This window comes from Tursiops truncatus, chromosome 13 (assembly GCF_011762595.2).
Source record: "Tursiops truncatus isolate mTurTru1 chromosome 13, mTurTru1.mat.Y, whole genome shotgun sequence".
Classification (NCBI taxonomy): Eukaryota; Metazoa; Chordata; class Mammalia; order Artiodactyla; family Delphinidae; genus Tursiops; species Tursiops truncatus.
In genome coordinates, this window is record NC_047046.1 from 16,626,616 (window position 1) to 16,649,509 (window position 22,894).

General features: G+C 53.2%; 1 protein-coding gene across 2 annotated transcripts; it reads left to right on the plus strand.

The window, feature by feature from the left end:
* Nucleotides 1-501: 501 nt before the first annotated feature.
* Nucleotides 502-22,894, plus strand: CABP1 (calcium binding protein 1). 2 transcript variants are annotated; one of them, XM_019950125.3, is made up of 6 exons: nucleotides 502-1,149; nucleotides 16,584-16,614; nucleotides 16,887-17,030; nucleotides 18,794-18,903; nucleotides 19,126-19,273; nucleotides 22,453-22,894. In XM_019950125.3, exons 1-6 carry the CDS (start codon nucleotides 502-504, stop codon nucleotides 22,476-22,478), a joined length of 1,107 nt encoding a protein of 368 aa, XP_019805684.2. In that variant the 3' UTR covers nucleotides 22,479-22,894. The 2 variants fall into 2 exon arrangements, with proteins under 2 accessions (XP_019805684.2, XP_033692940.2); XM_033837049.2 differs by lacking the exon at nucleotides 502-1,149 and adding an exon at nucleotides 11,729-13,695.

Sequence of the window (22,894 nt, forward strand, 5' to 3'; positions counted from 1 at the left end):
GCAGTGTCCTTCCACGCCGTTCTGGCTCTGGGCTTTGTAGTGGTGGTGTCATGCATAGCGTGCTTTCATCCTCCTTGGGTCTTGAGTTTACTTCCTTCACCTCTCTCGTCATCTTTTCCAAAGTTGTACCCCGTGGACACTGCACCCCGCCAGCATTTCTGGACGTTCCGGCGGTTCTGGGTCATTTGGAAACGTCCGGGCACGTTAAGGGGGACTGCCGGCGCCACCAAGGTCTGGGCATCTTTGGGGCCCTTCGCCAAGCCCCTTCCCTCGCTCTCCCGGCGCTCCCGGCTACGCGCCGCAGCGCCCCCTCAGCCGCCAGGGGCCGCCGGGAAGCGGGGCTCCTCGAGCGCGGGGCGGGGCAAGGGGCGGGGCGCGGCGGTACCTGGGCCGCCGGGGAGCCGGGGGTGGGCTCTTCTGGGACAGCCGGCGGCCCCCCCAGATTCGCACCGCCAGCCGCCGGGGAGCTCGGGGCTCCAGGCGTAGAGGCTGCGCTGTCACATGGGCGGCGGCGACGGGGCCGCATTTAAGCGGCCGGGGGACGGCGCCCGCCTCCAGCGCGTCCTCGGGCTCGGCTCCCGCCGGGCGCCCCGCTCTCTGCCCGCCGGGGGCCCAGCGCCGCGCCGCACCGCGCCGCCCCCGCCGGGCCATGCGAGCGCGGGCCCCGCCGCGATGAGCTCGCACATCGCTAAAAGCGAGTCCAAGACGTCGCTGCTGAAGGCGGCGGCGGCGAGCGGGGGCAGCCGGGCTGCCCGCCACGGCCCTGTCCGGGAGCCAGTGCTGTCCAGCCGCCGGCTGCCCGGCCCCTGCCCGGGCACGCCGCCGCCGTCCGGGGACCCCAGTTCGCGGAGGCCCCTGTGCCGGCCGGCGCCGCGAGAGGAGGGCGCGCGGGGGAGCCGGCGCGGGCTCCCCCAGGCGCACTGCAGGCCCCGGGAGGCGCCGCCGGCCGCGGCGTCCCGACCTTCGCCGCCGTCGCCGCTGCCGCCGGCCCGCGGGCGGGATGGGGAGGAACGGGGGCTGTCCCCGGCGCTCGGCCTCCGGGGCTCTCTGCGAGCCCCGGGTCGCGGGGACTCAGCTCCAGCCGCCGCGTCCGAGGCAGACCCGTTCCTCCACCAGCTGCGCCCCATGCTCAGCTCCGCCTTCGGCCAGGTAAGGGCCGCGCCTCCCGCCCGCTCCCTGGAGAGGCGCTCGGGACCCTGCCGCGGCTGCGCGCCCACAGCCCTCCTCCCGCTGCCCGCGGGTCCCCGGGTCACGCTCCTCTGGTCCTCCCGCCGCCCGGCGCCCTAGCCCGCGCGCCTCCTCCCCCGTGCCTGATTCAGCACCCTGTGCGCTGTCCACGCTCCGGGCGTCTTCAGGGCGAGGCCCCACCGCCTAGCCTCCCTCCACTTGCCGGAATGGGCCAGTCCTGGACGGGGAGCGACCTCCACAAACCGCCTGGAAATTTGCAGGGGTCAAGGAGGGGTGCTCCGAGCAGGTGGCACCAAACCCACTCCTCCGGCCTCTGGCCAAGACGGCCAATGAGCGACCCAAGAGAGCAATGGGCATGGAGTCTGGGGATCAAGAGTGGGGACCTCGGGGTACACAGCCTTGCTTGGGGATGAGGGACCCTAGCCATTGCCTGTGGTGGCCCCAAAGACCTGGGAAAAGTTAGGAAAGGTAAAAATATGAGAAAAGAGGAGTGTCTGGGTAGTCATGGAGGGATGTACAGAGCTATGGCTCAAACTGGAACTTTGGGGATATTTTAAAGAGGTTGTCATCTAGGGATGGCATTAAGACGGTAGTGGGCAGTTGTCGAGTTGTGGGACATGGAATAACACCTAGAGACCCCTAGTCTGAGTTAGTGTGTATTCTAGGGTCAGAAAGGTCACTAAGGGGTCATGAGTGGCTCGTTTTGTTTCTTTTCTCTCAAGAACCCCAAGCAGCTGGGCATCTGCCCTTTAAAAATGGCCCCGTGGTCATAATCCAGGTCTACAGTTAGGGGCTGTGCTGCTGGGGAGAGAGGCTCAGCAGACAGGAACCTGTGAACTCCTGAGCAAAGCCAGGATTTCCTCTAGTTCTGAGTCCATAATTAAGTCAAACTCGTTGGCACAGCATGGACACAGTTCTGCAGCAGCCGAGGAGGGGTGTAACACGGGTCTGATCAGAGTGTCGCGTGCTGTGTGGGCGAAGGTGGGGCCTGTGCGTTTCTGTGCTAGGATGTAGCGTAAAGAAGCCGTTTCAAGCTCCTGGCTTGCCATGCTGCCTAGAGCCCATGCTCCAAGGAGGCCGTGCGTGTTTTGTTTCAGATCTGCACATTCCTTTTCAAAATACTACTCTGCAGTGGCTGATGCCGGTGGAGGCATGAAGGCAGCTGACATGAAGGCAGCTGCACGTAGACTCGGGTTGCACGGGGCTGCTGTGGTGGCGTGATAGGGCAGCAGTGTGGCTTTGTTCCTGCCAGGAGCCCTCGTTAGCCAAGTTATCTGGAAACGGTTCTCCAGAGTAGAGATTTGAATGCAGAGCTGTGAAAGTTAGTGCAGTGTTATGTTGAAGAGTTGACTGCAGTGGCTTCTGTATTAGTGAGGGGGTGTCAGGTGTTAGGGCAGGAGTGGTCTGGATTGCAAAAGGGACACTGTGTCATTGAATTGGTGACAACTATCCATTTATCAAATATATTTTGATCGCCTACTTTGCCCAGGCATTTGCTGGGCACTATGGAGACGGAAGTGGACAGGATAGCCAGGGTTCTGGCTACTTTGGAGCTTACAATCTAGCAGTTTGGAAGGGTAGGTCATTGGCCCAGGATCACACACTCTGGTTATTTAGTTTGCCGGTGATCTGACTTCGTTTCTGGAAAAAGGGTCCTTTCTTTGCAGTCTTGCAGGAGTTGCCTGCCTGGGCCCTTTGTGAGCTCAGAGCATTTCAGCTCATGTGCTTTTCTGCTTCTACTTCCTCAGTCATAAAATGAAGGCTGTTTTCCAGTTCTGTGTTCTGAAATGTCACCAGGGTCACCTGAGTCAGGAAGAACTGGAAGGTCCCATCAAATATTTACTAGCTCCCTCTGGAAGCTCTTGCCCCTGGAGCTGCAGGCTTTGTCTTTAAAGCTGGGCACATCCCGTCTAGCCTTCCTGCTGACGGCTCTAAGGCATCTGCTCCAGCAACAGCAACAGCAACAAAACCCGGCCTGGGACTTTGTGTCAGAGTCTCCAGTCTCCTGCAAGAATTAGGCTTTCCGTCCCTTCTCTTTGCATTGAGATTTCTGTCCTTAGAGACAGGGTCAGGACCAAGAGAAGGGAAATGAGATTCTGAATATAGAAACTTTCCGATAGGATCTGCCTTGGGCAAAATATAGCCCTGGGGAAGTACATTTTTCATGTCTCCCAAGTTCCTTTTTTTTTTTAACCTTCAGTGAATCGTTTGACCTCAGTAAGCCTATGTTTCTTTATCTGCAAAATAGGGATAATCATAGTATCTCAATGGGTTTTCGGGGGGAATAAAAGGGGATATGGAGATATGCACAGAGCTTGGCCCAGAGCAAGGGTCTATGGATGTTAGCTATTATTATTGTTGTTGTTGTTGATTAACTACCAAGGACTGTGTCAGAAATTCTTTCCATTTGTAATAGAGTCAGGGAGGGCCAGGGGCCAAAGTGACACTGAAGGTACCAAGATGGACTCTTTCATTAGGGGGAACAGGAATTAGGGTTCTTCCAGTGACCTAACAGAGCATCCTTACTGCCTGCAGGGAGACGGTGTGATTTTGAGGCTAAGGCATGGAATGGTGGCTTAGGAGATAGAGCTGCAGGTTCCAGTCCCAGCAATGTTACTTCCTATTGCTGTGACCTTGGGCCTGTTATTTTCTCTCTCTGGTCTGGGTTTCTTCATCCAGAAATGAGATTGACAAAAAACTACCTTGCAGAGCTCTTATGAGGGTTATACAAGATTAAGGATGTCAAATGGGCTGGCTCAGAGTGAGTGCTGGAAAAGGGCACAGGCTTCATTAATACTATTATTAATAGAGTAATTGTCAGAACGAGGGCCTGCGTCAGGTAGTTTGAAAGCTGTCTCTGAGCCAAGTGAGGAAGGCCATTAAAAGAAGGAACTCAGGGACTTCCCTGGTGGCGCAGTGGTTAAGAATCCGCCTGCCAATGCAGGGGACACGGGTTCGAGCCCTGGTCTGGGAGGATCCCACATGCCGCGGAGCAACTAAGCCCATGCGCCACAACTACTGAGCCCACATGCCACAACTACTGAAGCCCGCGTGCCTAGAGCCCATGCTCCGCAACAAAGAGAGGCCACCACAATGAGAAGCCTGCGCACTGCAACGAAGAGTAGCCCCCGCTCGCTGCAACTAGGGAAAGCCCGCACGCAGCAATGAAGACCCAATGCAGCCAAAATAAATAAATTAAATAAATTTTAAAAAAACAAAAAAAGGAGCTGAATGACAAAGGACCTCCTCTAGTACCCTCTTTGTAGCCAGCTAAGGACGAGCCACCCAGCTGCCTAGAGAGAAGATGTGGTATCAAAAATTAACTCAGGACAGGCATGACTTGGGGGCAACTCTTGGCACTGGGTCTTGGAAAACTATTTTAAGAATAGTCTTTCTGTTCCTTACCCTAAATTTGGGAAGAAACACCTCTTGTAGATGAGGCAAAGAGGAAAAAAACCATAGCTCTGTCCCATCCCCTTTCTTTAACTATAGAGACCTCTCTTCTGATTTGAGTAGGCTAGCCCAATTCCCAAACTGCTTTGTACCTAAGAGGGTCAAGGTATTTAATGCGTGAGTGAATGAATCTCCAGCCTCTGCACTTCAGTTTCTTGGTTCCTATAGCTTAGATGAGGGAGAGGGACCATATGGTTCGGATCCTAACGGATTCAAGTGCACTAGGCCTGTGTGCCTAGAATGATGGCTTGTGTATATTACTTACTCCTGCCCAGACAAGTCACTCCCTACTGTTCTCTGAGATGGCTGGGAGTCCCTGTGGCCTTTCTCTGGGTCCTGGGGAAGGGGAAGAGAAGGTCAGTTTGTGGTTGAGATCAATCGTAGATGATAGGAATCACTCGGTGTCAGTTTGTAGGTTTTGCAGAAGCAACATTGGCACTTTCAACCTCTGTCTAGAGCCCAGTAAACAGTGGACAAAGTGTCTTCTCATTATCTTATCTTCATAGCAACCTATGAAACTTAGCATTATCTTGCCCCATTTTAGAGACAAGGAAACAGGTTCAAGAAAGGGGAAGTGGCTTGTCCAAAGGTCACAGTGTAAGTAAATGGCAGGACTGTGATGTGGTGTGTCTGTCTCCAAACAACCTGCCAGTGCCACACCATACTGGCCGGTGGAAAGTCACAGAAGCGCGTTTCCTATTTGTCAGAAGCATCCACAAAGCACTTCTCAGGTTACGACCCAGCTTTCCCCAAGTGTCTTAACACTGGGCTGCCATCCAAGTTCAAATGCTGGTGATAGGACTGATCAGGGCCCAAAGCCAGCCTCCCTCCTAATCAGGAATAATCAGCAATGGGTTTATCCTTCTCATCCCTCTGATCCTATTATTCCATTCCAGAACTCTAAGCGTGGCTTCTGGAGGCCCAGGGGCTGCTGCCACAGTGCATACTGATGGGGAGGCGGGGCCGTGGGATGTGCTTTACTCCTTAGGGAAGCCCCCACCATTCAGCCCTCTGAAATTTTCTGCCAAAGGTCAAGCCATCTGCCTCCTCAAGATCAGTAGTTACTCCTGTCACACAGAACCACCACACACCCCATCTGCTCAACCTAAAATAGATTAAGCAAGCTCTGGGTTGGAATCCTGAATCCCTGGCTGCCCTTAAGCCTCAAGCTGGTGTCAGCACCCTCTTCGCTAAAGGATGGGATTTCTTCCAAGTGCGTGGACTTTTCCACAAGGGCCTGGTTTTGCTGTCTCCTGGTCTCCTTGTCTCTAAGGACAGAGGCGTATCCCAAGGTCGACAAATGTGTGCTGTGCTCTGCACTGGCCTGCGGGGGGCAGGAACCACCAGGTCTGAGCCTGTGGGTGCCCTGCTGAGTGAATGGAGGCCCTGCTGGACCCTTTAGGACCAACGTCGCCACCGGGCAGGGGAAGGGGCACCTTCTATGTGCCTGGAACTGTGCCAAGCCCTTTGCATGTATTATTAACTCCTCACAAGAGTCCTATGAAGGAAGCCTTATTAGAGTACCCAGCCTCAGAAACTGAGGCTCAGAAAGATTAAGAAGTCCTCAAGGTCACGTGGTTGCTAGGCAGGTGGGCAAGATTTGAACGCAGGTCTGTCTGACTCTGTATGCTGAGCTCTTTACCTCTAGATCAGTGGTTCTCAACACTGGCTGTGGGTTAGAATTACCTGGAGTATTAAACAACACCAGCGTCCGGGGCTCACTTACACCTACTCCATCAGCATCTCTGGGGAAGGTCCCTAATGATTCTAGTCTGCAGCCAGCATTCAGAACCCCTGCTTCACACTGTGCTGCCTTTTCACGTATCCACCCATTTAGTTCATACGATTGGATTTGTACCCGGAGCCTAACTCATCTCCCCTCTGGGGTCTGCGGTGAGACCTAGCTTTTCAAAAGAGTCTGCAGATGGGCAGTGTTCTACATTTTGTCTACAAGTCTTTCCTGATCCCTCCACACTAAGTCAGATCCCTGTCTCACATTCTCAGAGTGTTTGTGTTTCTCCTTCATAGCATTTACCTGAACTGAGATTAAGTATGTTGATAGCCCTTTAATATCTCCTGCCCGCTTGCCAGAATGTGAGCTCCCTGAAAGCAGGGACCGTGTGTATCTCGTTCCCACAACTTTCCCAGAGCCAAGCACATGGGACAAATGATACTTCCTTCTTCCGTTTTAATAATTCCTTATCCAGTACCTGTCCTGTGCCACGCACTTTCCCCGCACGCACCGTATCACCAGGCGAGGGAACTGAGGGCTGCCATGTGAGCTGCCATGTGAGCCAGGACTCAGCCCCAGACCTCCAGATCCTTCCCATCCATCTGAGTCCGTTGCTCTTCCCACGACCCTGCCTTCAGGCTCTGTTTCCGAGGAACAGGTCTTTGAAGAAGGCATTTTTGTTTGCTCTTCCCATACCAGCTCCCCGGCAGCATCTTCACCCCCTTTCCTGCCCTTTTAAGTGTCAACAGCGCCCCCCTAGCCCCACCCAGGCTCCTCCTTCTGGCCTCCAGAGGCCGGAACCAGGCTACTGAGAGACTCCCCGACTAAAATAAACCATTCCATCGTCGTCAGCGCCACGGTCCTCAAAAGCTATCCAGGGACCTCCCTCCCCAGCTCCCTGGGAGCTGGCCTGTGGCACCTTCTGGGCAGCGTCCCCACCCATCTTCCCCTAACGGGAGCTCTGACCAGCCACCCAAAACTGGACAAAAATTCCTGCGAGAGGAGCCCCTCTGGACTGAAACTCTCAGCCTTGCGTGTAAAGGGTTTTGCTTCAGGGCCTGGGAAGAGCTCGGCTTCCCAGCCTAGCTCTGGTGCCCCCTGCTGGGAAAAGCCGGGTGCAGGGAAACGGGGACATTTCCTCTCCTGGGTCGTCTGGCTGGGGCTGTAGGTCACAGAGGTGACATCTGAGGCTTGAGATGAATTCACATCAAAGCTGGAAGCTGGAGGGACGAGGACGTGCCAGTTACCTAAAAAGTTTCATTCATGGGAACTTGAAGACCGCTTTGCAAAGGGCGGCCTCTCTGCACCCCCAAGGAAACCGGTGAAAGATCCTCTATGGGGATCAGGCAGAGGATTAGGAGTTTTGTCGCCCTCGCTCGCTCACGGCCGCCCGCCGTGCCAGCACTGCCTCCATCAGGACCCCCTCAGGGCCGGCTCTTGATTTCCCTTGGGTCGGAGAGCGCGCGCACAGTGAAGGGAGCCGAAGGAGCTGCGTCGGCTCAGCTGTGCTTCCAGCCCTGGAGCCTCATCCCGTTTCGGTGAGGAGGCAAGTGTGAAAAATGGAGCGTGATGGAGACTCGTCACAAGATCTCCCAGGGCCTCACTGGAGCTGTCTGCTCTCAATCCAGCTGCGATGGCGGGGGTGATTAAGATGCGTGTTTGTCCCTGAGCGCGCGCGCGCGCGCGCGTGTGTGTGTGTGTGTGTGTGTGTGTGTGTGTGTGTGTGTGTGTGTGTGTGTGTGTGTGAATGCCCACATAAGGTTGGAAGCTGGGAGGCACCCTGGCTTTTGGGGGCCCAAACTAGCCTGCTTCCCCTTCTGGGTCTGCTGGCCTAATTCCTAGCTGCAGCTGCCGTTCTGGGCTCCCCTCCCCGAGGCAATCTCTCTGCAGATTTGACAGCCAGAGAGGAGGGGCCGAGGGAAGGGGAATGGACTGGGGAGAGGCCTCAGCTGTAATCTGATGTAGATGATCCGGCAGCCTTCTCCAGCTCGGCTGCCCTTTGCCGTCAGCTCTCCGGGCGATTTCCTCTATGCCTGCACTCTCCCCTCCTACCTTCGTCTCCTTAAGAAAGTGTCCAGAAAGTTAAACCCACACACATGAACACACACAATCTACAAAAAAAAAAAAAAAAAAAAAAAAAAATCTGGGAACAGGAGCAGGCAGACAAGTGAGAGAGCACGCGCGCAAGAGAGAGGACTCAGATCGGTCTTGGAGGAAGACGGCGCAGGCAGAGGGAGGCTAGGGTTGGTGGGGACCCAGACTAAGGTCTCTTAGCCCCCAGGAGCCTCCTTCATGGACCCGGGGATCCTGAGAGGGGCTGCCTCAGCTTAGGATGGGCAACTGTGTCAAGTCTCCACTGAGAAATCTCTCAAGGAAGGTATGTTTCTGGAGTGATCAGGGCCCAAAGCCTGGGGTGGGGGATTGGAGCATCTTGCCCTCTGCCCCAGAAGTTGGGGGCAGAGAGGGTGGGCATCTGAAACTTGCTACCCTTCCCGTGGGTTCTGTCTAGAGCTGCTTCCCTGTTTCTACCTCCAGATTCCCTCCTATCACAGTTTTCTATGTCCCAGGCTCTGAGCTGAAGTTGGGACTTTAAGCTGCATGGGGCGCCGTGTTTGGGAATTTGTGCAAGATTTAGGAAAGAAGCCACATAGCTCCATGAAAAGCGTGGATCTTTAGGATGTGAGTGGACAGACCCCCCCCCCCCCTTGGAGCCAACAGGATCAGAAGAGGGTTGAGCTGGGCTTTGACCCTGCTGCTGCTGGTTCCTTCCCGGCATTAGGATGGGGGCTCATTCATCTCCTTTGAGCGTCTCTGAGCCTCTCTGGTGGTCTCTAAGCCTTCAGAGTTGTGGGTTTTGAAGTAGATCGTCTTGCTCCTGAGAGGAACCAAGCCAGGTGTCCCCTTCTACCCTTGATAATTCTTGAGTCAGGTCAAAGACTCACAGCTAGAACCAGACTGGTTTGGGGCCCCAGGGTTGTTTCCATCGAGAAACAGAGTGTACAGCAAAGGCATCTGTAAGTTGCTTTCTGTAGTGGATGTATTGCTTACACACCACGGTAATAGCCTTTTGCAAGAATCCTTTTAGGAAAGCAAATAATCACCTCCAAAGCATCTTTCCTGCAAACCTGGGCTTATATCTGTAAGGTCTTGCTTTAAGTGGGCTCTGCCTGTATCTCTGGTCCTCTGTAGTCAGGCCATAGAAGAAACTCATAGATATTACTTAAAGGAAGAAGTAATGTGAGGGATGTTTTCCTCCAAATTATTTTATTTACCAGATGAGGAACTTGATTGCCACTCAGGTTAAGTAACTAACCCAAGGTCTCAGGTTAGCTAATGGCTTCTCTACCCCCAGCCCCATTCTATCTCCTCTGTTAGTTTGACAGCCTCTCAATTTAGGACATTTCAGGCTTTTCTGCTCATCATCTTCCTCATTTAGCTAAGCTGCTCACATCAAATTCCTTTTAATCTTCACTGTTCCTTGGATCCTTCTGAGGGTTGACTGTTTCTTCTGTGCACACACCCCCCAATCATCTGTCATCTTAAAGGAGAGTCTTTTGCATCAGAGGTGGCCTCCACACTGTTGCAGAGAAGCAGAAACGGATCTGAATTAGTTTAGAGGACCACAGGGCGAAGGCCCTTTCCCTGGGTTCTGTCCAGAGTTTCAAGAGGTAAACTAAAGAACAAGTATTGTCCTTCTGTCCTACCCAACCCATCTTCCCTTATACAGCAGAGGGCTTAAGAGTCAGACTTCTCAGGTCTCCTCTTTCTAGCCATATGACCTTGGATAAGTTACTTGACCTCTCTGGGTCTCAGTTCCTTTGTCCATCAAGTGGAAATACTAACATCTACCTCCCAAGGTGATTTTGGGGGCCAAGGAAAGAGCTGGGAACGCTGCCTGGAATATAGTACTCAGTAAATGTTAGCTAGTGTTATTAGCTTTTCCACTCTGGGTTTTCTGAGAAGGGGGATGGAAGTAAAAAGGGAAATAGGAGAGGTTTTGCATCCATGGAGTAGGGCAGAAGATCATAAAACGTATTGCATTCAATTTCATGTATTTGTATAATAGTAATCATTGCTTCTTCCTGAATATCTGCAAGATCTCCAACACCTGTTATCTCATTTGCTCTTTTCCACCCAGTAGTTCTCTTGGCTATTTTCTAGAGAAAGGAGCTGGACTCAGAGATAAGAGCGTTACTAAGATCCCACAGCCAACCAGAAGCAGAGCTGAGATGTAAACCCTGGTCTGTGTAAATCCAGAGGTGGTATTTTTTGTGGGTTGTTTTTTGTTTCTTTTGAATTTTATTTATTTTTTTATACAGAAGGTTCTTATTAGTTATCTATTTTATACATATTAGTATATATATGTCAATCCCAATCTGGTATTTTGTTTTTATTTTTGCCTCTGTGAGAGGCTGCCTCTCTCTTTTTCCTGCTGTCAGAGATGTTATTCATAGATTAACGAACCTGACCTTACAGGTCATCTTAGCCCAAATTCCCACTCCCTGGGCAATGCTCTCGCCCACCTCACCAAGTGCTTCCTCACTCAACTTCTCCTTGAATACCTTCAGTGAGAAGGAGCTTGTGCTTGGCGAGCTTGTGTTGTTAGAGAGCTGTTAGGTCATGAGTCGTGCCAGCCCCTCCTGTTGCCCTGCCACACTCAGGAGACGTCCCCTCAGTGCCAGGAAACATTGTCAGCCTGTGGGCCGCTGCCCACTTGGCTTCCTAAGTAGTAGCTGGGAATTGGTAATGGAAAGAGGAGGTCTCCTCCAGGCTCTGAGCAGGGCAGGACTGGGCTGTCAGGTACTATCACTGGCCAGGGAAGAACAGAAGCGTCCTGGGGCAACTTGGTGCCAGGCAGGGTTAAGATCAAGAGCTGCAGTGGAAATTTCCCAGCCATCACTGGTTCCTCCTTCGTAGGAGCAAATGTTTCTCTGTCCTTCTCACTTCTTTCTTGATTGGCAAATATTCTCCCACTTCTTCTGCAGCCAGATGTAAATGCCTTCTGGCATCCAGCACCCCTTAAGTTGCATCATCATCATCATTGTCATCATCGTTGTCATCATCATTGTCATCACCATGGCAACCCCACAGAGTCAGCCCTTACGCTGCTCTAGGCACTGTGCAATAGCCCATTTACCTCTCACAGAATTCTGTGAGTTGCCCTGATCGTACCCACTGGACAGAGAAAGAAACCAGAGCCCAGAGAGGTCAAATGACCTGCCAAAGGTCACATAGCAAGCAAGCGGCAAGCCAGAATTTGTCCCCAAGACTGTTTGAGTCCAAAGCCAGTTATACTCAAGTTCCTCTCGGAATTCTGTGCTGCCTGCTGCCTCCTTCTGGGTGTGCTCATCCAAGCCAAGTGAGTGAGAATCAGCCAGAAACGAAAAGGCTGATTCTCTACCAACATCTCCCGAGATTGTTTCCTGGGGTTAAGCCACGGTCGACTCCTGGGCTCCCTCTGTCATGAAGGTCTCTCTGGTCCTGCCCTGGCTCGAGACATGTCCCCGAAGCCTATGCGAGTGTGGCCGAGGCTCTGAACCTCTCCTGGTCATCAAACCAGAATGGACCCTGGTCATGTCTGACACCCCTCAAGTTCTAAGATTACCTAAGGTGACACTTTTTTGCACTCACTGGACTCAGGCCTTGGACTGAGGTCCTGCACCTCGGGTCTGAGTTGCTGCTTTCCCTTTGAGGAGCCAGAATATTGCTCCTTCATCTGTAGGCCTGGAAGAGGCTTAGGAAGTTGGAAGAGAGTCTAGACTATAGCTCCACAGTGTGGGGCTCCGGGGAGGAGGACCACGAGGACAGGGTGAGATGGGGGAGGTTGCTCTGCTTGTCCGCCTAGGAGGACAGGCTACCTGTTAGGTCGTGGGATCTCCTCCTGGGCGTGGCCTTCCTTGAGCTGGAGGAAACTGTTAGAAAGCAGGTACAGCAGGATGGATGGGCAGGGCATGCAGCTCTGGCGTTCTTGGACAAAGACAGCCCTCTAAGTTTCCACCACTCTGTCTTTCCTTGGAAGGTTTGGCTCCAAATCCCCACGCCGGGGGGCGGGGAGGCATCAAGCTCAGGGCCGAAGGCAGACTGCCCTCACCTGGATTCTGGGGGGGGCGGTGCTGGGCATCCTGGCCGGGAGGCTGGGGTGGAAGAGAATATTGTGTCTGGCTGCCGCTGTTGCCCTAAGGGGACAGTCTGTGGGCAGTGTTGACTTTTTATAACTGCATGGGAAACATCAGGGAAGAGGGTGGGCTGGCCGTGGCCTGGGAGCCCAGCTATATTCCGCCAGCAGAGAGGGCCCCTGCCTCAGCCTCTAGAGGTCCTGCAGGCTGGGCTGGGCAGGGTGCCAGTGAAGGCGGGAGGGACGAGGAGAATTGCTGGTGGTAGAGAGCGTCTAGTCTCGAGGCCACACACTAGGTGGAATCTGACCCACAGATGTGCTTTGTTTAGCCCACCTGGTGCTTTAAATCAGAAGATCTGGCAACACAGGGCTGGAGTTACATAACGCTGTCCCTTCAAAGGGGACACACAGCATCCGTTTTGCCCCAGGCCCCGCCTCTCACACCTGCCTGCTTCATCTCTGTTCACTGCGGCACCTGTGTCTGCAGCCTCCGGTCTCTCAGGCTAGCTGAGCCTCTGCTCTTTGTGTCACCAGTTCTGATGGTTCTCACTGCCTTCCAGTGGGTTCCAGTGGGGGTAGGGTCAGAGGTCAGTCGGGGAGCTTAGCCCCGGGAATTGCGCTGGGACATTGGGAGCATCTTGGGAAAGGACATTATTCCCTGAATGAACAGAAGCCTCCCTCTGCCTGCTTCTCTCTCTGAGCTTCTGCATGCACACGAGTGTGTGGTTCTGTGCACGTGTGTGTGTATGTGTGTTTGTGTCTGCACATGGGCCACACAGAGTGTATCAGACCCAGCTCTCCCTGGAGCATCCGTTTTGGCCAAGGACTGGGGACTCCACCTGTTGGACCAGTTTGATGCCTGCCCCAGAGCATCCTGAGGGCTCTCTGCACCCTGCTGTTTGCCTCGCAAGGCCTGCTCTTGGGAAGGGCCCCTTCTAGGACCAGGAGCCAGGCTGGGGCCAGGAGGACCCAGCTGGGCAGAGAGGTGATGCCCCGCCTCTCTTTTGTATTTGCTTGGTGCTGGCTGAAGATGCGCCAGGAGGAGACCAGCTATACGGTGGTGCAGACGAGTGAGGAGGGGCTGGCGGCCAGCGGCGAGCTCCCCGGACCGCTCCTGATGCTGGCCCAGAACTGCGCCGTCATGCACAACCTGCTGGGCCCAGCCTGCATTTTCCTGCGTAAGGGCTTCGCGGAGAACAGGCAGCCTGTACGTAAGTTGGCCCCGGTGGAGCCGCGCTCGACTTGGCTTCACAGGGCGTGAGGAAAGAGGTGCTGGGAAGAAGAGGGGGCTCTGTACTCAGCAGTGTGCGTCCCCCAACGGATACACCTCAAACCCGCAACTTGTGAATCTGACCCCCAAAGTTTCCCACTGATGGCTGCAAAGCCCTGGTGAGTCCACATCCACCAGCAAGAAATGATAGCAGCTAATATTGCTTGGGTGTTTTTGTTTTTTTTTTTAAGCACTTACTATGTACCAGGCACTGTGCTAAGTGCGTTGGCTCATCACCTCTCTTAAGCCTCAGAGCAACTCCAAGAGGTAGGTGCTATTATCCTCCCCATTTTACAGATGGGGAAACTGAGTTGGAGAGGTAACATGCTCAAGGTAACATCTGGTGGGTGATAGAGGTGGGATTCAGATTCAGGGATACTGACTCAAAGACCTCCTGTGCTCTGAACAACAGTACTGAATACGCGGCACCATCCAGTAGAACTTTCTGTGGAAACACTGTCCAATCTGCGCTGCCCTCCCTCTACAGTAGCCACTAGCCACCTGTGGCCACCGAGCCCTTGAAATGTGGCTAGTACAACTGAGGAAGTGAATTATTAATTTTCTTTGATTCCAATTTAAATAGTCACATGTGGCCACTGCTTTGGACGGCCTCCCATGGGTATCTGAACAGTCACAGAGAGGAGGGTATTAATAGTGATGTTACAGATTCAAACATCAGTAGATTTAAATGCCACCTGTTAAACACTTTACGCATCTTGCCTCACAGATGCTCACAAAGGCCGTGTAAGGTGAGTATTGGTATTAACCCATTTTACAGATGAGGAGACTGTGGCGCACACAGTTGAAGGGACCTGCCCAAGATCCTACATCTAGGAAGCAGCAGATCTGGGCTTTGCCCTTGAGTCCATCTGACTCTAGAGGCCAAGGTCATCCCTCGACTGCTTAAGTTGAGGAGTGAGAGGTGTGGTGGGCTCCATTCCCACCTGACCCCCCAAATCGGTGCTCATGGTTTCTCTGCCCCATCGGTGGGCATCCCCGGCTCTACTACACATCCTCACGCCACTCTGCCCTGGGGAGTGTATGATTCAGGGACCGGCCAGCAGGACTCAGTTGGACCAGCTCCGGCCACGGGCACACTGCCAAGGGGTACCCAGCTTTTTTGCTCCCTGGCTCTGGGTTTATAAGAAGTAGGGTGGGGGCTGCAGAGCTGGGTCCTGGAGATGTGAGAGGCTACTTGAGGCCTGCAGGGTGGGAAAGGTTGTGTCACTTGTCCCAGTGAGCATACTCTGCACGTGTGAGTGCATGCATATAGTCGCTGACACTTTCACTTACTGGGGGTCCCGGGCATCGTAAAAGACATTCTTTTTGGTCACCCAAGATCCCAGTCTGACTCGGAGCAGCTAGTGGGTGATAGAGGTAGGATTAGGTAGGTATTAGAGGGCGTGACAACCCCTCCCTGTGAACAGTGACAGGTTTTTAAAGTGGAAGTCCTTACGATTATTTCACAGAAACAGACACCTTCAGGTGAGTCCTACCTTCAGCTAAAAATGCCGCTAGCAGGACCTGGTAGCCTGCAGCCTACTCGTTCCAGGCTCACGTACGCTCTCAGCACTGTCCTACCACGTACGGCCACTTCTGAGAGCCGGGTCCTTCCTGCGCAGCTGGCGGTCCCACAAAATGTTGCTCAGCAGCCCCTTTCTAGAAGATTCTCAGATTTTCCAGCACTGGGGTCCCTTGCCCTGGGGCCGGTTTGGAGCAGGTGGGCAGCAGCCTCTCACCCGCCCTGGCCCTACTGGCTAGAACAGCCTATGTGCACAGCTGAGATGCCTCATGCTCGCTGTGGTCCGCTCGCTGTGGCACACCCGTGTGTCTGTGTTTGCAATCGGTGTGCCCACACCTGGTGTGCACTTCCTCAGGGCGGGCACACCCTGCCCCGTGTTCTCCCTGCCCAAAGGCAGAGAGCTGTGACATATGGAGAGGATGAGCCCCGTGGACCAGTTTTGGAGCCTGCTAAGCATGTCCATCTGGGCACCGCATCCATTTCATGCCAGTCTGTCTCCCTCCTGGGCAGGCCTGGGGCGACTGACACCTCACCAGCCGGAGCCTGCCCCCTGCTTCCTCTGGGCCTGCTCTTTGGAGACTTCTCTGCCATCTGTTCAGATGCCTCGTCCCAGGGCTTCCTTGACTCCCCAAGGAGAGCTGGGCACTGTTTGAGGTTGCAGACATGCACTTTGGACCCTGGCAGCCGCCAGAGGCACTGGCAGCCCCCAGGGTCCTATGCTGTGTCCTGTGACAGGGCGAGGTATAGGATGGGGGTCCAACTGGAGAAGGTGGGGCGGTGCCCAGGAATCAGGGCACAGCCACATCCTGCCTCCACTCCCTCAGCTCTTCCTCCACCTCCTGTTCCTCCCTCTTGGGTGCCTGTCCGGGCCCCCACTTCCCCCCCGGCCCCTCGCTTCTCCCATTGCTTTGCAGGCCTCTTCTCCCCTACTTTTCCTGGTTTCTTTGGGTAGAGCCCTCTTCTTTCTGTTGTGACCTCCCGCTAACCCCGTTTTATTTACAGGTTTTGGCCTCCAGACCAGCTCTGTTCGCTGACACGTTCTTGTGTCTGGAATAAGGGGCTGGGGGCCCAGAGGTTCTGTACCCAGGCTGGAGAGGGCTCCTACTTCCCTGGGCATCTCCCATGTCTGTGGGACAGGTGGGGCTGCATCCTTTCCCCTCCAGGACATGGTCCAGTCACGCCTCCGCTGCTGCCCCATCACCTCCCGCCCAGTGCCTGCTGCCACTGGGACGGCCGTCAGCTGGGCCATGTACGACTTCTGGGCCCCTTGCAGCTGCTAATAGGACATGTTCTTTTGTTTCAGGACAGATCACTGCGGCCAGAGGAGATTGAAGGTAAGAACTGGCCCCTTAGGGGAGAGGGCTGCTCAGCCATCCAGAAAGATGAGGAGAGGAAGGTGGGTGGGAAGAGAGGCAGAGATATCTCGGCCTCCTGCAAACGGGGCCTGGTGCAGAGCCAGGCATCATCTGTGGAGCCAGGCGTTGGAGGAATGCAAGAGTCAGCAGACCCTCGGGCTGCCTCTGCCCCAGAGACTCTGCAGGTCATCCCCCCACCCCCCACCCCACCGTCCACAACCAACCCTCCCCCGCTCCCTTCGCTTCCCCAGAGCTCCGGGAGGCCTTCAGAGAGTTTGACAAAGACAAGGACGGCTACATCAACTGCCGGGACCTGGGCAACTGCATGCGCACCATGGGCTACATGCCTACCGAGATGGAGCTCATTGAGCTGTCTCAGCAGATCAACATGAACTGTGAGTCCCTCCACCGGGTACCTCCTTCCCTCCCCAGCCTCGCCCTTGCTGTCCTCTGCCTGGGTTCAAGTTCTCGGCCCACCTCTTCCCAGCTCTGTGACCTGGGGCAAACTACTCTCTCTGTGCCTCGATTTCCTCACCTGTAAAATGAGGGGTGGGATAGAGGGAATAGAGCACAGGAAGTCAATTGGGGGTATGTTTATTTCTTTATTATTTTTTCATGGTGTATTTATTCATTTATTTTTTATTTTTATTTTTGGTAACAGCTTTATTGAGATATAATTCATAGACCATACAACTGGCTCACTTAAAGCGTGCACTTCAGTGGCTTCTAGTGTGTTTAAAGTTGTGCAACCATTACCACAATCAATTTCAGAATATTTTCATGGCCCCCAAAAGAAACCCTGTGTCGCTTTGCCATTACCCCCAAGTCCCTCCCCGGCCCTAGGCAACCACTAATCTACTTTCTATCTAAGCAGATTTGCCTGTTCTGGAAGTTTCTTTTTTATTTTTATTGAAGTATGCTTGATTTACAATATTATATTAGTCTCAGGTGTACAACATAGTGATTCAAAAATTTTTATATATTGTACTCTATTTAAAGTTATTATAAAATATTGGCTCTATTCCCTGTGCTGTATACTATATCCTTGTGGCTTATTTATTTTATACATAGTAGTTGGCATCCCTTAATCCCCTGCCCCTATCTCACCCCTCCTCCAACTTCCCTCTCCCCACTGGTGACCACTAGTTTGTTTCTGTATCTGTGAGTCTGTTTTTCTTTTTTGGACGTACTTAAAACAGCCAAATACCTGGCACACAGTAAGAGGTGAACAGAGGATGCCATTATTATGTTTTTCTCTGTCTTCATTTTCATTCTCCCAGGAGCAGACCAGGAGACAGGGGTTTGAGTGCGGTAGTTTACTCCGTAGCGGCAGGACGGCATCGGTAGGGGGTAGGGAGATGAGAGGGCGGAGACGAGGAGCCAAGGCAGGAGGCGCTGGAGCAGCTGCCACTGTGGGTGATGGAGTCTAGTTCTGCAGGGAGCTCGGGAAGCTGGCGTAGCAGGCCCACCTCGGAGTTGTCCCCAGCCCTTACCTCTCAGCTGGGTATTTATCCCCCAAACTCAGTCACTGGCTGAAAGTGCTGTGAGCAGACCCCAGGGGGCAGGTCCCCTGTATTTCTCCCCGCTGAGGGCCGCTTGGAAGGTGAATTCTATTTGCACAACGAGGGAAAGGTGGGGGCAGGTGGGCCAGGTGCCCACGGCTTCTGCTTCTCTCTCTGCTTTTCTGCATGTGTGTCTCTGTCTCTCCTTCTCTGAAATTCTTTGCCTGTCTCTGTGACCTAATAATTCTTTCTCCCCTCTGTATCCACCCCTGTCAACTTCCTGACTTGTTCCTTTAGTCAAACTCCAGCCACTCCCCTGAGCCATTCTGTGACAATCCCCGGTCCATGGTCACCTCTCTGTCCTCATTTGGCCTTTGCTTATACCCTGGGCCTGGAGCTGGGCAGGTCAAGGAGGGTTGGCAGTTCCCTCAGTTGCCTAGTTGGAGATGGGCAGTGGTTAAATTTTTATTCTTTTAAATATATATTTATTTATTTATTGACTGCGCCACGTGGCATGCGGGATCTTAGTTCCCCGACCAGGGATCGAACCCGTGCCCCCTGCAGTGGACGTGCAGAGTCTTAACCACTGGACTGCCAGGGAAGTCCCAGATGGGCAGTGGTTAGATGGATGATCCAGCCTGTTCCTCTGTCCCCAGTGGGTGGCCATGTGGATTTTGATGACTTTGTGGAGCTAATGGGACCTAAACTCCTGGCGGAGACGGCAGATATGATTGGAGTAAAGGAACTGCGAGATGCCTTCCGAGAGGTGAGTGATGGGCAGTGGACAGGCAGGGGCGGGGAGTTTGTTAGAATTCCAACCTGGGACGGAAATGTGAGCTCTGGATCCCAGACCAGGGGAAGGAGCTTGGACAGAGAAGGGATCCGGGGAAGGCGGGACAGTGGTGCTGGAGAAGGGGCTCAACCTTGGGATCTGCTTCCAACAGTCTCCATGTTGTAGCTACTCCTCCCTCCTTCCTGCCCTCTCTAGTTTGACACCAATGGTGATGGGGAGATAAGTACCAGTGAGTTACGAGAGGCCATGAGGAAACTCCTGGGTCATCAGGTGGGACACCGAGACATAGAGGAAATTATCCGAGATGTGGACCTCAATGGGGATGGACGAGTGGACTTTGAAGGTAGGTGGAAGTGGTTTTGAGAGTGGAAGAGAAACCAGGGCAGTAGTGGGCATCCACAGAGCCCTCCACGTGTGTATCCATGATGCAATCATCAGTGCACTCCAACTTCCCATCCCCCTACCCTTCCATCCTGCCACCCCTCTAATCTGCTTCCATCCCTACACCCGTCCATCCATCCAACAATCTGTCCATCTTTCCATATCTCTCTTTCCATCTTTTCATCCATCTATCGCTTTATCTGTCCAGGTGCCTATTTACCCACTCACCCATGTATAAACAATTATCCATAGAACCATTTATCTACGGCCTTATCTATCCATCCACGCACCTATTCATTCTTCTCTACATTCACCCATGCATTCATCCATGCATCCATCTACCCATGTACCTCTCTCCAGCTATCCATGCATCTCTAGCTCTCAACATTCATTCATACATTTATATATCTCTACTCATCTGCCTATATTTCTACCCATACTTCCACTGATCTGTCCATCAGTCTGTACAGTCATTTTCCCATCTCTATCCATGTACTCATCCATCCATCCATCCCTGTGTCCATCTGCCCCCATCCATCTCTCTCCATCTATCTGTCCACCTACTCCTGCATCCATCCACGTAGGTATTTTCTGAATACCACATTCCTCAACCTGACACTCAGGCCCCCTAAAATCTCTCCACAGCTCACCTCTCTGGCCACAGCTCCTACCATTCCTTCACTCACACTCCACCTTAAAGCCATAGGTGGTCCATGAACCTCACAAGCTGTCATTTGAATACATTGTTCTTTTTGTCAGGAGGCCTTTTGTCCTATTCTTCGCTGGTCCTAAATTCTATTCATCATTCAAGACCCAGCAGTGGGGCCACTCCCTCAAACACTGCTTTCCTCATTCCCCAGATAGAACTTCCTCTTTTCTGGGCTTTCACAGCACTTCAGGCTCACCCTCATTCTTCACACTGGCCCCTAAATGCTAGTTATATCTCTGCTTGACTCTGAACTTTTGGAGAAGAGGAACCCTGCTTTCTTTATCTCTGTCATTCCCACAGAACTCAGTACCGGACACATAATGAACGCTCAGTAAAAGTGTTTTTAAAATAACTAATAATAATTATAATAGTGATCATCTATAACTGTACAGTTATTGTATACCAGTCACTGTAGTAAGTAGCTTTACACATATTATCTCATTTAATTTTCATAATGACTCTAGGGACTGCACATTATTACCTCATGTTATAGATGAGGAAACTGAGGCTCAGAGAAGTAATATAACTTCCTAACTGGTAAGAGGCAGAGCTGGGTCATAAACTCAGGCCTGGAATCTCAACCACTACATACATTACACTGTACATGATACCGTCCGAGGCACCATGGGATACGGGAAAAAAAAAAACAGAACAGCAAAACATTGATTCTGCACTCCAGGAATGTGCATTCTGAGCAGAAAGGCAAGATAACCATGAGCAAGACTGTGAATATGTCCAGAACACAAAGGCTGGGAGGCCTTTTCTGGGGAGTAGCTGGTCTTCAAGGTCAAAGAGAGTGTGGCAATGGAGAGAAGGCTTTGCTACCACGAGAGCTGAACATTTCAGGTCACCCCATGTCCAGGTAGTGACTCCCACAGATGCCGGCTCTTCCCTGAAAGCCCAGCATCCCCCATTCATTCTACCAGCGTGTGTTGTACACCTAGTGTGTGCCAAGACCTGATCCCTGCCTTGAGGAGCCCAAGACCAGCGAGGAAAGCCGAAGCCAGCAGTATGGTCCATGCTGTTTGGGGGAAGTACAGCAGGCTGTGGGGCACAGTGGGGGCACCTTTGCCACGCTGGGAGGGGGGATTAGGGAAGACTTCCTGGAGGAGGCTATAAGTAAGTAGAGCCTTAAGAGATAAGTAGGAGCCAGCAGGTGAAAAAGAAGGAAGAGATATTTACCCAAAGGAATTGAAAACATATCTGCACAAAAAACTGCAAACAGATTTGTTGTTTATAGTAGTTTTACTCATAATTGCCAAAACGTGGAAGCAACCAAGACGTCCTTCAGTAGGTGAATGGATAAATTAACTATGGTATATCCAGACAATGGAATATTATTCAGCGTTAAAAAGAAATGAGCTATCAAGTGATAAAAAGACACGGAAGAACCTTAAATGCATAGTAAGTGAAAGCAGCCAGTCTGAAAAGGCTACATAGTTTGTGATTTCAACGATATGACATTCTGGAAAAGACAAAACTGCGGAGACGGTGAAAAGATCAGTGGTTGCCAGGGGTTGTGAGGAGAGGGAGGGATGAAGACGGGGAACACCGAGAATTTTTAGAGCAATAAAACTATTCTGTATGATAGTACAATAGGGATACATGTCATTCTACATTTGTCCAAACCCACAGAACGTCCAACACCAAGGATGAATCTTAATGTAACCGTGGACTCGGGGTGATAATGTGTCAGCGTAGCTTTATTGACTGTAACCAACGTCCTACTCTGCTGCAGGATGTTGACGATGGAGGAGACCGTGCGTGTGTATGGCAGGCAGGGAGCGTATGGGAAATCTGTACTTTCTGCTCAATTTTGCTGTGAACCTAAAACTGGTCTAAAAAATGAAGTCGAGTTAAAAGAGAAGGGAGCAGGGATAGGCTGCAGGAAAGCTGAGAGGTGAACAGGAGGGGCGTGTGTTGGTTGCCCCTGAGGCGCTGACAGGGAGCTCTGTGGAGTCAGAGCTTAGTGGTTGGAGGTGAGTGGTGACAGGTGAGGCTGGAGATGTCAGCTAGGGCCAGAACAGGGAGGCCCTGGGGTCGTGTCAGCATCCAGCACGTTATCCAGTGGGGACCATGAGAGGTTTAAGAGGGGTCAGATACGCAGATAGAAAACTCCTGCTAGCTGCTGTGTAGAAGGTGGATTGGAAGATGCTGGATGGGGGAAATTCTCCGGCCGTCCAGCGGTTAGGATTCCGCGCTCCCACTGCAGGGGGCGCGGTTGGATCCCTGGTGGGGGAACTAAGATCCCGCATGCCGTGTGGCGCTGGCAAAAAAAAAAAAAGAAGATGCTGGGTGGACGTTGGGGACCAGCATCGGTCAGGGGCCGCGGCAATAGACACGGGGCCACCGATCCGAGGGAGGTTTGGAGGCAGCGTCCTGAGCCCTGACTGCTGCTTTCTCCCCACCCCCTCCTGTGCACCCCACCGCAGAGTTTGTCCGGATGATGTCCCGCTGAGGCCGCCAGGGCCCCTCCAGGACTGCCAAGCTCCACGGGCGGGGAGAAGAGGAGCCGGAGCTCGCCTCATCCCGCCGCCGCCGCCGCCGCCGCCGCCCAGAGCCCGGGACGTACTGGCGGATGGGGCCTGCCTGCACCCCGGGGAGGTGCCCACCCCGGACCCCCGCCCCTCCGCACTGTGAAAGACTCACGACTCCTGCAACTGGAAAGGGGGGCGCCCGCCGACGAGGAGGCCACCGCGCCAGGCCGGCGGAAGTCAGGCCGGGCGCCAAGTGCCATAGACCCAGCCGCTGCTGACTGGGGGCGCCCCACACAGCATGTCTGCCCCCCGGGGCAGAGCCTCTCGCCGCCCCCCTTAGCTCTGTGCCCGCCCCCCCTCGCCTCAGCCCTGTTATCTCAGAACCAATAAAAATATT